General features: G+C 45.5%; 1 protein-coding gene across 2 annotated transcripts in view; it reads left to right on the top strand.

The window, feature by feature from the left end:
* The first annotated feature begins 11180 nt into the window (after positions 1 to 11180).
* Fas (Fas cell surface death receptor) overlaps positions 11181 to 13398 on the top strand; it is a 36083-nt gene continuing 33865 nt past the window's right edge. For both annotated transcript variants that reach the window (XM_023716225.1, XM_023716224.1), the window contains exon 1: positions 11181 to 11815. In XM_023716225.1, the coding sequence (XP_023571993.1) occupies positions 11786 to 11815 (30 nt within the window). In that variant the 5' untranslated portion in view covers positions 11181 to 11785. The remainder of the gene's footprint in view (positions 11816 to 13398) is intronic.

The following is a 13398-nucleotide window of genomic DNA, read 5'->3' as shown; positions in this document are numbered from 1 at the left end:
GTTAGAACAAATCCCTCTATTCATTAAGAGAATGTAACTATATATCTATCCTAACCATTTTGAATACACAGATACAAAATGGACATTCATCTATAACCTCTTTTCTTGTTTTAGTTCCATTATTTGAATATTATAGGTGTGTTAACTCAGTAAAATATTCTAAAAGAGTTCAGTAGTCCATAATAGTATTGAGTCTTGCACTTCACTGGCAATGTCAGAAATTGTTGACCTGAGTCCCCTACAGCTCAACATGGCTTTCCTTCTTATACTTCGTTTTTATACTTTTCTGCTAGATGGTTAAGACCAAGGTAAAGCAGGACCTATGCAACAAGAGTTGTAGCTTTTGAGTCTGAAAAGGTCAGTGAAATCCCCTCAGGATTTGTCCTGAGATCCTGTACCTCAGATTGTAGAACCTTTGTCAGTGTCAGCCATGTGAATGAGTCACGGTCATTGCTTGGCCAATGTGCTCTCTGTGAAATCCTGAGAGAATGTTTTCTCTCCATGTGACTCTCCTTAGGCACACTCTACATCATCGATCACTTTCCTCTTTGGCTCCATAATCTCCTTGATCGGAAAATTTGGGACACTACCGAGTTACATGACATTACAGTACAAGTTCTCATATGTCCTGAGTCTTAATTGACCTGGGAAGGCTAGGGCCAAACTGTTGGCTTTCCTTGTGGCCCTCCTTTCTCTCTCATTTTGGTCTGCAAAGTTAGGTTGTTAACCCTCCAGAAGATAAACTTATTGTTATTACCATACAACCTGGGCTGTTAAGCTTAACCTCACTATCTGTCTGAATATCAAACATCTTAGGCCTAACATGGAACAGGTATTTTTCATCAAGTATTGATATGGTAAACTTTAAGTCCCTACAGAATATGATGAATAAAATTTAAAAATTGGAATATATTTTTAAAATAGGCATAAAGAATTATATAATTCTTATGTTTACACATAAGTCCAAAAATCTAAAATCTAAAATCACTATATACAACCGTGAAGCAGGACAGTCCCACAGCATTCCTTTTCCTGTCTCTTGCCTCCATTCATCACCCCCTTCTTTTTGAACAATCATCTACCCGAAAGACAGCACAGCAGCATCTGGGCATGTCATGACAAGCAGCCCACATTCAGAATACCACAATGACAGGCACTCCAAGCATGAACCTACTATTACAGATTACCATCCTCAGTGCAGTTGCTTAGTTCACAGGTATCAGTATATATAGTTAGTCAGGGTGAGAATCTTTCCAATTAAGTGCTAGATTCAAATATCTTCTGGAGATTCTCAGGATCATTGCCTTGCCCATCTTCTACATATAACTGTATGGCTTGTCACTGTCATGTTCCTAGCTCTTTTCCTTTCCCTCTCTTAATTAGTTAGTCCTCGAGTTTCTGCTTTCCTTTTACTAGTGTTATACATTTCTATTTGTTCTTTTCTAGTCTGATCCACATACACAAGTTGGCAAGTTGTACTTCTGCCAGTCCTATTTACTAAAGGAAAAAGGGTGACCAAAGCAGACAGAAAGGAGAAGTATTGGGGCCAGCCAGATAGCTCAGTGGACTAAAGCGCTTGGGTAGGCAGACTCAGGGACTGGAGTTCAATCAGCAGTGAACCGTGCCATATCTGTGTAGTAAGACCTTGTAAATCCTGCACTAAATACATTAAAAAAAGAAAGCAGAAGTCTTGAAAACAGTGCGACATTGATGAAGAAAAAAGTCAGTTTTCTCTCTCTCTCTCTCTCTCTCTCTCTCTCTCTCTCTCTCTCTCTCTCTTTCTTTCTCTTTTTGTATTTAGGACAGGGTCTACAGGGTCTCACTATGTAGACCAGACTCATAGCAGTTCTCCTGTTTTCAGTCTCTCAAGAGCTGGGATGACAGGTGTGCACCACCGATAGAACCCCCGCCCCTGTGCTCTGCCTAAACAGGTGCTTTAGTTCACTGAGCTGGCCCTCATTTTCTTTAATCTTTAGAAACATTGTCCACTTCCTGAAATACCGAAAACCAGTGTGCGTGCTGGAGGCAGAGGGCACCATGCAGAGGATGAATAACCTCCCTGGTTCTAAAGAGTTCCGCAGCTGAATGTGCGGGGGCAGAGCAAGGAAATGAAGAGCGCTGAGCGGGGAGGGAAGCACATGAGCAAGCTCGCACGCCTTCTGTGCAGTCCCGCCCAGCCCGGCTCTTAGGAAGTGGTGCTTGGGACTGACAGCAGACCAGGTTCTTTCTGACTTCAAAAACAGGCAGTCACAAGCAGGAGGTGCCAGCGTTTGGGGGGCGGGAATCTGCCACGTGCTGCCAGGAATCTTTCAAATCAAGGCAGTTCTTTGTGGAGTAATATTAGACTCATAGGTAGTGGTGCTAAAGCCCCATGGAATACTGGGAAGATTATATGTGACCCTCACTAAGGTCTCTCTCTCTCTCTCTCTCTCTCTCTCTCTCTCTCTCTCTCTCTCTTGAATTGTTGATGATGACACTATTGTTCTTCTTAATATATCTATGAATCCTGAAAGATGGGGTAAGGGTAGCCAAGGTGTGATGTTTTAGTACTTCTATCACAAGCCAGGATAAAACGCAAACCCAATTCAACCAGAAAAGGTAACAGGTGTTTGAGCATAAAATGGGCTAGCTATCCAGTTGTTCATAACTCCACAGTCTAATGCCAGGTGTCTTGACAGAGCTACGGCAAAGGTCACCTCAAGGTCATGCCCACCCTACACGCCTCCTGGCACAGGTGTAAAGTGGCTGGCCAAGCTGGGGTTGGACCCTGTGTATAAGCATAGAAGATACAGCGCCACCAGCTTCCAAGGTGCTTCCAGGCTCATCACGGAGATCGACAGGTGCAGTGAAGGGAGAGCTCATTGTGGATTCAGAAGAGATCAGATGGTACCAAAGACTCCCATCTGGATAAAAATGGAGTTCAAGTGTAGATAGAGTAAAGGCTCGAGGCCACACGCAAAATGTGAGCAGGATGAAGTGAAAAGTATTTGAAATGTGACACTGAGAAGTTGGAGCATGAGATACAGATTTGAAAGTCACCTGGAAAAGGTGGCAGCTGACACCTGAGGGCCTCTCTGAAGAGTGAGGAGAATCAGGGATTGTGGAGAAGGCTTTGGCTTTCGCAAGCAGCAGGGCTCCGAGCATGCCAGATGCCACAGCAGGGAGGCGGAAGCAGGAAGGAGGAGAGTGAGAGTGGGATCTGTTCCCCGAAGGGAGGGGCTGTCCACGATGAAGGCGTGGAGGCCTCCTAACACATAGGTACAGGCAGATGGGCTCCCTTCTGGCCCTTCCCACTCCTGATGCCCAGGGCCTTGCACAGACCAGCACACAGTAGGTACGCAGAAACAGTTGTGCAATCAGAAGTCTTTGGGGTTTGAACTTAGGTTCCAAGCTTTATTCAAACAAGGAGAAAATATATTGGTGATTTGCCTCTTGATGAAAATATGTGTTGCATATCATACAAAGCTGAGTAGCTAAAGGCACTGATAAACCAGTATGGAGCCTTTTAATTTGGAGTGAATCTGGACTTATCTGAGGAATACATTCTTTTTTTTGTTTTTGTTTTTTGTATTTAGGACAGGGTATATAGGGTCTCACTGCGTAGATAGGACTCGTAGTGATCCTCCTGTTTATAGCCTCCCAAGTGCTGGTATTACAGGCACGCACCACCATGTCCAGTCTCAATCACCCTCTCAGTGCGTCCTGGGGGTGGGGCCAGCACGGCAGGCCCAGGGATCAAACTCCTGGCCCCTGCATTAGCCTAAGCAAGCACTTTAATCCACTGAGCTATTTGACCCCCCCCCCTTTTTTTTGGGCAGAACCAAGGATTGAATTCAGGCCCTTGCTCTTGCCAGGGAAGCACTTATTCCACTGAGCCATCTCCCTGGCCTCCTATTTGACCAGCCCAACCTTTGAGGAATACTTTTGAAAAGAGACGGACTTTTCACAGACTCCCAATCAAAAACTAGTCTCACTGGCTTCTTAAAAGGTGTTGATGAATGCTTGCTTGGTAAGTGCAAGGTATTGAGTTCAATCCATGGTACCACTCACACACACACACACACACACACACACACACACACACACACACACATGCACATGTTGACGAAACTATAAGTTTGGGAAGCTTATAGGGGATAAAGTGATCTGGGGAAGACTGCAAGTCTTTGGTTTTGTGCTCTATGTAAAGTGGGATTTGGACTGTCAAAGTGGGCGAAGAGGGTCCTTCATGGAGGGGAAACTGGATGACAGCAGGGAAAGGGCATCCAAAGGCAAACTGCAAGGAAGTTGGCACATGCAAAGGGCAGCAGGTCCTTCTAAGAGGGGTAAGTTCAACCCTCACAGTGCTTAGGAGTCTCCAGCCCTGTATTCCAGCCCTAGCATAGCATTTCCAAGCCATGTGTAAAAGATTCACAAAGCCTAGGGTACTTAGTCTGATAAGTGATGCTAATATTAGATATAAGAACATGAAGATTAAGTGATGCCAGCCTGCAACCTTGATAAGTATCCACCATATGACAATTATTGGGCTGAGGGAGGAGAGGTTGCTTATGAGGAGCTGGCCTTTGCCTTGTCCTCTGTCATTGTGGTTTAGGTCTTTAACACCATTCACGACAAGCAAGTCAGTTAGGAAGGTTGTTATTGAGTGAGAACTGGAGTTGTCTACAAGAGGAGGGCAAAATGGAAAGACATAATCGTAGGACCTGAGGAAGAGTCAAAGATGGAGATATTGCTTGTTCATCCCAGTGCCCACATTGTCCATCATGCCACAAAGAGCTCAATGTGGGTTGGGACATGAATCCTAGGAAGAGAGAACTTTGGAACTGGTGGGAAAATTGGATGCAGAAAAATGTGAACAAAAGTCTAGGTAAGGTGTTGTGGATGCTTCAAGAAAAATAATGCCTCCATCCAAGACATTGTGTGTTTTGGGCTGGTCTTAGGTGTATACAAAAGTTTCAGATGGTTTTCTATCCAAAGCAGCACATGGCAAACTATTTCATTCATGTGAGATAGCTGAGGTGTGTTCACAATCGCATGATATCTCTGGCCTTTTACATGTGTGCACTAAATACAATCATATTTGTAAAGATTTTAACATAAGAGGCAATGAATTGTTGCGTGATCCCAGTGAATTTACATTTGTTTTTGAAAAACAGAAAACATAAGACATAAAAGGCAGAGTATGTGGTACAGAACTGTAAGATACAAGTCTTCACAATAAAATTTTTAAAAAGCAGAGACTCACTGAGGGGGGAATTCTTTGACATTTATGGTCACATTATTCTGATTGGTTGAGGGAAACTCTAGGCTTCTAGCCAATTTTCTTTCTGTTCACAGACATAAAAGCTCTGTGTGCTACAAAATGAACAAATTTTTTTTCTTTTTTTTCTTGATGGGGAAAATTTATTTATGTAGTCAAGGCAAACTTATTTTTGCTAAGTGAAAATTTGGCTTTGGAAGGTATAATATTAAGCTAAATAGAAACTGGATAAAATATATTTGTTGTGAAATTGTTGTTTGTTGATTTTCCTACATTTTTAATCTAATATCAATGAAGAGATGCTCAAATAATGGTACAGCTGACAAAATAATGTTATAGGTGGGGGTAACATTGATTTGTTTTTGTTCATAGGAGTCAAACAACTGGGTAGATTGATATGTAGCTTCTACGAGCTGGCTACATTTTTGTCACCTTTTATATCCTGCTGCTGATGCTTCAATATCATGGGTGTTCTGGGGAAGCATAGAATCTCACTCTCCTCACAGTGAATTAGAGTCTGATTTATTTTCCAATACCAAGGATTGAACCCAGGACCTTTAGACTGCACAACATTTCCAGATTAGTAGTTGTTCCAGCTCACTATATTGTGACCTTAACAAAACCAGTAATTTAAGAGCATAAGATGATTTTTAAAAATTATGCTGTTAGTCAACAGGAAAAGACCAGTCTAATGAAACAACAGCTGGGTTTTATACTTCCGTAGAAGGCACACACATTGCCCATATGGCCACTGATACAGTTTTGCTAAAGAGGAAGTGGGTTCAGCACGGACTTTTGGAGTTCACCTCTGAAGTTCATTGCGTCCTTGGATGACCTTGGGGAAGTCATTGCAGGTTTCTCATCTGTCAAACAGGATGTCAAAGGCACCAAAGCAGCAGTCACAAGTGGCCATGCCAGGGCACATACCCTGCATGTTACACAATCCTGAGGTCCTTAAGCCATCCCTTTCAACATGTTTTCAAGAACTAAAGAACAATAAATTCAAAGAAAATTTTAAAAAAGTTCTAGTAAACCCTTTGGATATGTTCCCAGGTTGACAAATGCCTTCCTAAGAGTCTTTACTTAGCGTGCAGCTTGCTATAAAATCCAATTTTTTCTCAGTTTTCTATGATCAGGGAGGAAGGCTGCCTAGTTATTCTTGTTTCTGCAATGAAAACCTCCCTAGATGCAAGTCTGTGTAAGGCCTGGGGGGAGGTTTCAGGTGGTAAAGGCCCATTCCTACTTGGTCGGGGAGAGTTACTATCACCCCCCAATTCCAGTCCTGTTTACAAGTAGTGTTCTTTGCACAATGCGTGATGAGAAAGCACTAGTCAGTCTACAGGAAACTGCAGCATCAGGGAGAATTCCTAACCACTGGAAGGTCATCTAAAGTCAACTAGAGCATCTTAGGAAGCACTAGGTCTCAGTGTGGAAAGGATGGGATCTGTAAGTTTACAGGAAGAGACCTGAACTTGCGTGCTCCTGCTGCCTTGCCTGGAAGGTCCCTGCCTTGTTAGGACACAGCCAGGATAATGAGGGCGTGGATCATGGACTTTGCAGCTTTCAGAACTGTAAGAAACTTTTTTTTTAATGACCAAGTCTATGATATTCTATATTGGCAATGTAAAACATACAAAGACTCTTTTTTTTCCAAAAAGTTTTAAAAAATACAACTTTCTTTGTGGAGAACCCAACACGATGCCCTTCTGTCAAAGTTTAGGCTCTGGAGAGAAGCAGTATCAGTACAGGCAGGCCCGAAGGTCCTGATGTAGGTAACTGTGGGCAGGCCTATATAAATCACCATCTATAAAACATATGTGTGATCCACACAGTCCTGAGAAGACCATTTGGAAACTACAGCAACAAAACAGAATTACAAAGTGTGGGTAGGCTGTGGTGCCTGCCTGTAATCTCATCACTCCGGAGGCTGAAGCAGGAGTCCCAAGCTGGCCTGAGCTACATATTGAGTTGAAGGCCAGCCTCAATGACTTAGCAAGACCCTGTCTCAAACAAACAAACAAGCAAGAATTTCTATGCAAATCGTTATGGCAAAGGCCCATTGTACCAGGTGAGCAAGCTGATCCTTAGACAGTCTAAGTATTATATAGTTTTGAACAACTGGTGAGATAACTGAATCAACACTTAATCCCAGGGAATATCTCACTCAACACAAGTTGTGAATGCAGGGCATTCTCCGACAGAGGAAGCTGCCTCTCACTCCAGGTGTCCAGCTAACCTAGCCAAACCAAAGCTCTCCCTTTCCTTCCTCCCCTCTCCCAGTCATTGAATAGCAGTTTCACTCTCTGCATTACTTGACTGAAGATTCTTTGTACAGAAAATCATGGACATCTGTCTTTCAGATGCTCCAACTCTCCCTTCCATGGTCTCTCTAACTGTGCAGTCCTCACTGTGGTCCTCCCCCTTGCCCACTGCTGAGCTCTCTCAGGATGCCCTGGTGGAGGTTCCCCCTCCCAATCTCCTGGAGCAATGTAGGGTTCAGGAACACAGTCCCTTTATGCTCCACTGCTCTGATATCTTATTTTGCTTTATTCTATCAACTTCCTCCAACCTCTTAGGGAGGTTCCCAAGGCCAAGTTTGCTAGTCATTTTCCTGTGCAGTCATTTGGGGATGCAAGAAAGGCAAAAGCAAAGAGAACACCCTCTGAGCCTTTCCAGAGCTATAAGTCTTTGGTGGTGGTTTGGGGAAAACATTTTAGTGGTATGCAGGCAAATATTTTATTTCAATAGTTGTGTCTTTAATATAGATACTATTTGGGGCAAGGAATGTTGATTGCCCATTTGTGGTTAAAATGTAGTTTTATTTTAAAAATAAATGATTGATAAAGCAAGGTTAATTTTAAAAGTACATATTACTTGGATATTCAAATGGACTAAGAAATGCCTGAAGTTTATGGAACACTGTGTTCTGCTAAGCCTACTCTGGACTAAACCTTATCTGCCCCAGATCAACACTTCTTGAAAATTGGTCCCTCCCTTTTCTGAGCACCTAGGGTGGGCATGCTTCTCATGTACACAGTCACAGACTATATGTTTTCAAGACAACCCCCCCTCCCATGCAGGAACAGTGAGGGTGCTTCTAGAATAGCTATTTTTTCTACCTCTCAACCTACTGTTGACCTAAATCAGATCTACATCCTAATTTATAAATTGTTTTTGTGCAGTCATTACTCAAGAGGCAGGCAAGGTAGCACACCACCAGTGTTCCTAGTGGCAGAAATTGGAAGCTCCCATTGCTTGCCCTGCTCATTTCAGCCTTGGTCAGCTGGGTGCCAAGGCGCTTTTTTGGGACTGTGCTGTCTCATGCACGGCACAGGAACAGCTTCCACAGGAGGCAGCTTTGGGAAGAGCTGATGTGGCACTGGCCTTGTCATTCTTTCTATATGAGCTGCGACACCAAATTAGCAGCTTGCCCTATGAAGGTACTAATTAGGAAGAGCGATGTGAAAATAGGAACTAGTATATACTGAGTGAGCTGAGTGCTTTGCACACGTGTTTTTAATCCTTAAAGATGACTAGCATATTCTCTGGGAGATGAAAATAGTCATATGATCAAAATCACACATTATTACAAGATATCAATCTGCATCTTGTCCTATGAATAGCTACAATGAAGACTACAATATGCAATGTATTAATTATGTAACTGCCCTACTAACCTGTTTTGAAACTGTTTCATTACTATTTTATCTTTTTTCTTATTAAAACGAATAAAAAGAAAAACTATCTAAAAATCATATATTGTTTATTAAATCAAAACTCTTCCTTGTTTCTCTTCCTTTTCTAATAGCCTAAATATCTTGCTATACATTGATAGAAAATTCAATTTCTTTATCGAGATGAGCTCTGATGCCCTCTAGTGACAGAAAAAAAAAGTTTGGTAGGACCAAGGTTCCTAAATATCAAATTGTCTTGAAACTGTATAGGAAATTATTCTCATTTGAGCTTAAAACTAAACTAGCTAATTTACAGCAATTAACTTTGCTGTCAATGTATTCTTCTAATGCTGATCATAAATTCTGGGGACGCAGCAGTTGAGCTCCTTTTAATAGTAAGAACTTGGATTAATCAAAACCTGAGAATTGGCCTGATTGGGCAATCCAGGTTTCAGTTTCAGTATGGTAACTACCCAGGACTCCGGTTATGTCATCGTAGCTTTTTTCAGAGTTTCCTCTCAGCACCAATGGACTTCGCTTCTAGCCCGGGGAAATCTCCCAGCTCCCTTCACAGCCAACCACATCAGTTCCACAGCTCACGTATATATTTCTCCTTCAAACTCAGTGGAAAGCAAAAGGGTTTGTGTCCCAGTATTTCTAGCAAAAGTTCCAAGACTTGCTCCAACTTGATATTGGCCAAGTGGAGTTTTCTATCCCAGTCCCCTGCCCCACAGACACATTCAAACTCTAAGATTAAGAGTAGATTAAGAGGGTCGGAGAGATGGCTCAGTGGAATAAGCGCTTCCCTGGCAAGCGCAAAGGTCTGAGTTCAATCTCCGGTTCTGCAAAAATAAATAAATAAATAAATAAATAAATAAATAAATAAATGTGGATTAAGAAATTTGTTTACATTAAATTAACCTAGAATTTTCTAACACCCTTTGATCATGAAACACATTTATCTACACAAAGCACCTCTATGGTTCCAGTGAATTTGCTGGGAAATCAGGAGTGGGTGGGAGGGGGTGGGAATAGAGAAAGTAAAGCCTTGAGAACCAGAGTATATTTCAATTCCAGGCTCTGCTATTTATTAACTAGCTGACTTTGTCAGTGTTGCTTAAATTGTTTTTTGGCTACAATTCTTTATTTGCAAAGTTAATAAATGTTCACCTGGTCATAATGATTGGTACTAAAAATGGATAAATTATTTGTGAAAGTTGCTGGTTCAGAATTCACCCTTAAGAGAGGTTGACTTGGCCAGCTGTGCTTCCTTGTTCTGTTTCTCTGGCCTTTCTCCCTCCACTCCCTACTCCTTCCCTTTCTCATGATGTGTTAACATTCAAATGAACTTTTCCCTTTTGAACTAATTTCGGATTTACAGAAAAGTTAAGGAGCTAGTAGAGGGCACCGTACACCAGCCTCTTTCCCATGCATTTCTCTTTGTGCTGGTTTCACCCCAGGCTGTGAGGAAGACGGACACCCACAGGCTCTTTTGCTTGCCACTGTCAGTCTCCTGGAAGGGAAGGCCACGAGACTGGGTGCAAGTGCAGAGACAGACCCAAAACACAGCTGAGGGAAGGCAGGAAGGAGGGTGAGCTACCCCAGATGTGCAGGGCTACCCGTAGGAAAGCCCTCAGGAGTGGAGTGGGCCAGGGCCAGGTTGGGTGGTGACAGGGTTGGGGAGGGGTTGCTCATTGAGCCATGTCCACCTGAGGAAGCCAAGCAGAAGAAGCAGGAGGTACAGAACTTGGTGCTGGATGAAGACAAACACTGAAGCCAGCAGTGGTGCGCTCAGGAACTGCCTCGGATTCCGGCTTGTTATTGATGTTATCACACACATCCACCTAAAGAGATATCATAGCTACTTTTCCAAAACAACAGTGACTTTCAACAGTGCTAACCAAGCTGGTAAAAACTGTAAGTGGTTTTTTTTTTTTTTTTCTTTTTCAGAGAAAAATGGTCAGGAAATAATGAGTAACAAAATAAAGGAAGTGATTGTGACAGTTTAATACAGCGGGGCCTTTTTGATTTGTCATTATTAGCTTTGTTCTCCTTTTGAGAAACACAAACTGCGGGGATCTTCTGCCCCAGAATTCTATGGCTGGGATGTACAGGTACAAATGATGATGAATGTGATCGGTATGTTGGACAAATGTATACTAATAAAAAATAAAATGAAGACAGTAAAAACCCATGACACTTCGTATTGCATTTTCTTGGGACCACTGCCACTTCATACAGAATTCAGGGGTTTCTCTGAACATCTCGTGTCACAGCCACAGGCCAGGAGCAGAGTGCCGGATGAGGTCTTCCTCTCAGCGCTCCGCAAGGAGCCCAGGCTCGCACCGTGCAAGATCGCTGGGCTGGAGTCCCAGGCTGGGCTCACGCCGTGCCCATCCTCCCCTGGACGAACCGCAGCCGCGGCGGCGGAAGGGCAGCACCCCGCCCCGCGGGACCTCACCTGAGCCTAGCCGCCGGCCCACTGGGGAAGCGCCCGGGCGGGGAATGCCCATTTGTGTAACAAACCCTGACTCCTTCCCCATCCCGGCCTCCCCTGCGCTTGCCAAGTTGCCGAATCGAGGGCGCCCGGCGCACCCTGCGCTCCCGGCCACGCTGCCCCGACCCCGCCCGCCGTTCCTGAGGTCTATCTGGTCTCTCCGCAAAGCAAACAAGTGTTTCTAAACTGCGTCCGCGGAGAGGGAAGCGTCTCAGAGTAACTTGGCCGAGCCCGGCGGCCGGCCGGGGACACAACGGGAGTTGGACTTTGGCGGGCGGTGCCGCTTCTCGGTTGGGCGACCCGCGCGGCTCGGACTGGACCGGCTCGTGCAGCGCCGCGGCTCGTTCCCCAGCCATGCCCAGGACCCGGGCTCTCCTGCTCGCGGTGAGCCCTCCGGCGCCCGGGGCGAAGGGGCCACGCGCGGTGGGGCGGCCTCGGGGCGCGCTCGGGGCGGCGGCTGCGTGACTAGCTCGCTGCAGGGTTTCTCCGGCGGGGGTGCCCCAGAAGTGGTCCTGAGGGAGGCCTGATGCGGCGGGGAGGGCGGGTAGAGCCGGAGCTGGGCACCGCCGATGGGGCCCGGGTTTGGACAGCTGTGCAGGCGCGGGGAGACCCCAGCCAGAAAGAGCAGAGCCTCGCGTGTATCTGTCCTAGCAGGCCAAGCTGAAGAGCCGCCTTGGGGTGCTGGTGGTTGAAGTGGGGCGCGCCCACGAAGCTGGGTGGGGATGTGATAGGAAGGGGTGGGATGGGCATGTGGGTGGGGTGGGAGGGATGGGATGAGGTTGCGGTGGGGATGGGGGTGGAGTAGGAATGGGGTAGGGATGGGGTGCCGTGGGGTTGTGGGGAGTGTGAGGGGGGTGTGTGAGAAGGTGGGGATGATGGTGGGATAGGGATGGGGTGCGGTGGTGGACTGGGGTAGAGGAATGGGGGAAATGGGGGGTAGTGGGAGGTGTAAAGCGGTGGGGATGGGGTGGGGAGGAAACTCTGGTCTTGGAGTCCTTGCCCTGCTGTTTTCCACAGTTCTCCAGTCAAGTCAGCCGCAGGAGAGCTTTCGAAACGGCTTTTTTTTTTTTTTTTTCAAAGTTGTCATAGGCAAGGCGCCGCCCTGGAAGTTTATTTACTTTCTCATAGCAACACAGAAAAAGAAACTATTGTGTTTCCCTTCCGGGAATTCTCCTTAAGACACTAAGTCACTGCTTCTTGGGTTTTGTTTTTGTGTCCTTTTTCTTCGCTCGCCTGGTCTTGGCTTGGCTGTCATCGCTGTCCTTTGGGAGCGCCGGCCGCGGCCTCGACTCCGCTCAAGAATCTGTGCCTCTGGCACACGCGGGGAACCAGCGCCTGGCGTCCGGCTCCTGCCCCCTCTGCGGACAGTCCCCCGCCGGGAAGCGCCAGCTTGACGAGCGCTGATGGTAGAGACGTGGCCCCAGGTGTTCGTCTGAGTTCCCAGAACCTATGGGCTCTTGCCTTGTGGGGCCCTGTGGAGTGGCTGGCCCGGTGCTAAGACATGTGGCCCCAATTCTCAGAGCAGCCCGGAGCTGGGCAAGAAATCCTCATCTCTGTTTCACAGAAGGAGAAATGGGGTTCAGAGCTTGGATCGTACAGCTGATATGTGGCAGGGTTGACTTGGATTCCAAACTGTTTCCTAAGCCCAGGCGGCTTGGGCAATAGCACCGGATTTCCAGAATATACCGACAGTACAAAGGAAAAGACTGTCTTGTTGGGGACCATTTTAGGATGGGAAAACTAAGACTGAGTCTGGTTCTTTCAGAAAAAAATGTCAGTCATAGGGCCCTTTTAGAAGTTTCCTTGGTGAAAACTCAAGATTCAAATGGAGAAAACAGTTATACATCCTCAAATCTGTCTCTGTCCCTGTCTCCATCTCTGTCTCTCTGTCTCTGTCTCTGTCTCTGTCTCTGTCTCTGTCTCTGTCTCTGTCTCTCTCTCTCTCTCTCTCTCTCTCTCTCTCTCTC

This window comes from Octodon degus, unplaced genomic scaffold (assembly GCF_000260255.1).
Source record: "Octodon degus isolate 3935 unplaced genomic scaffold, OctDeg1.0 scaffold00046, whole genome shotgun sequence".
In the NCBI taxonomy this organism is placed as follows: Eukaryota; Metazoa; Chordata; class Mammalia; order Rodentia; family Octodontidae; genus Octodon; species Octodon degus.
The sequence above is the reverse complement of the archived record's forward strand: the minus strand, read 5'-3'. Positions and strand labels throughout refer to the sequence as shown.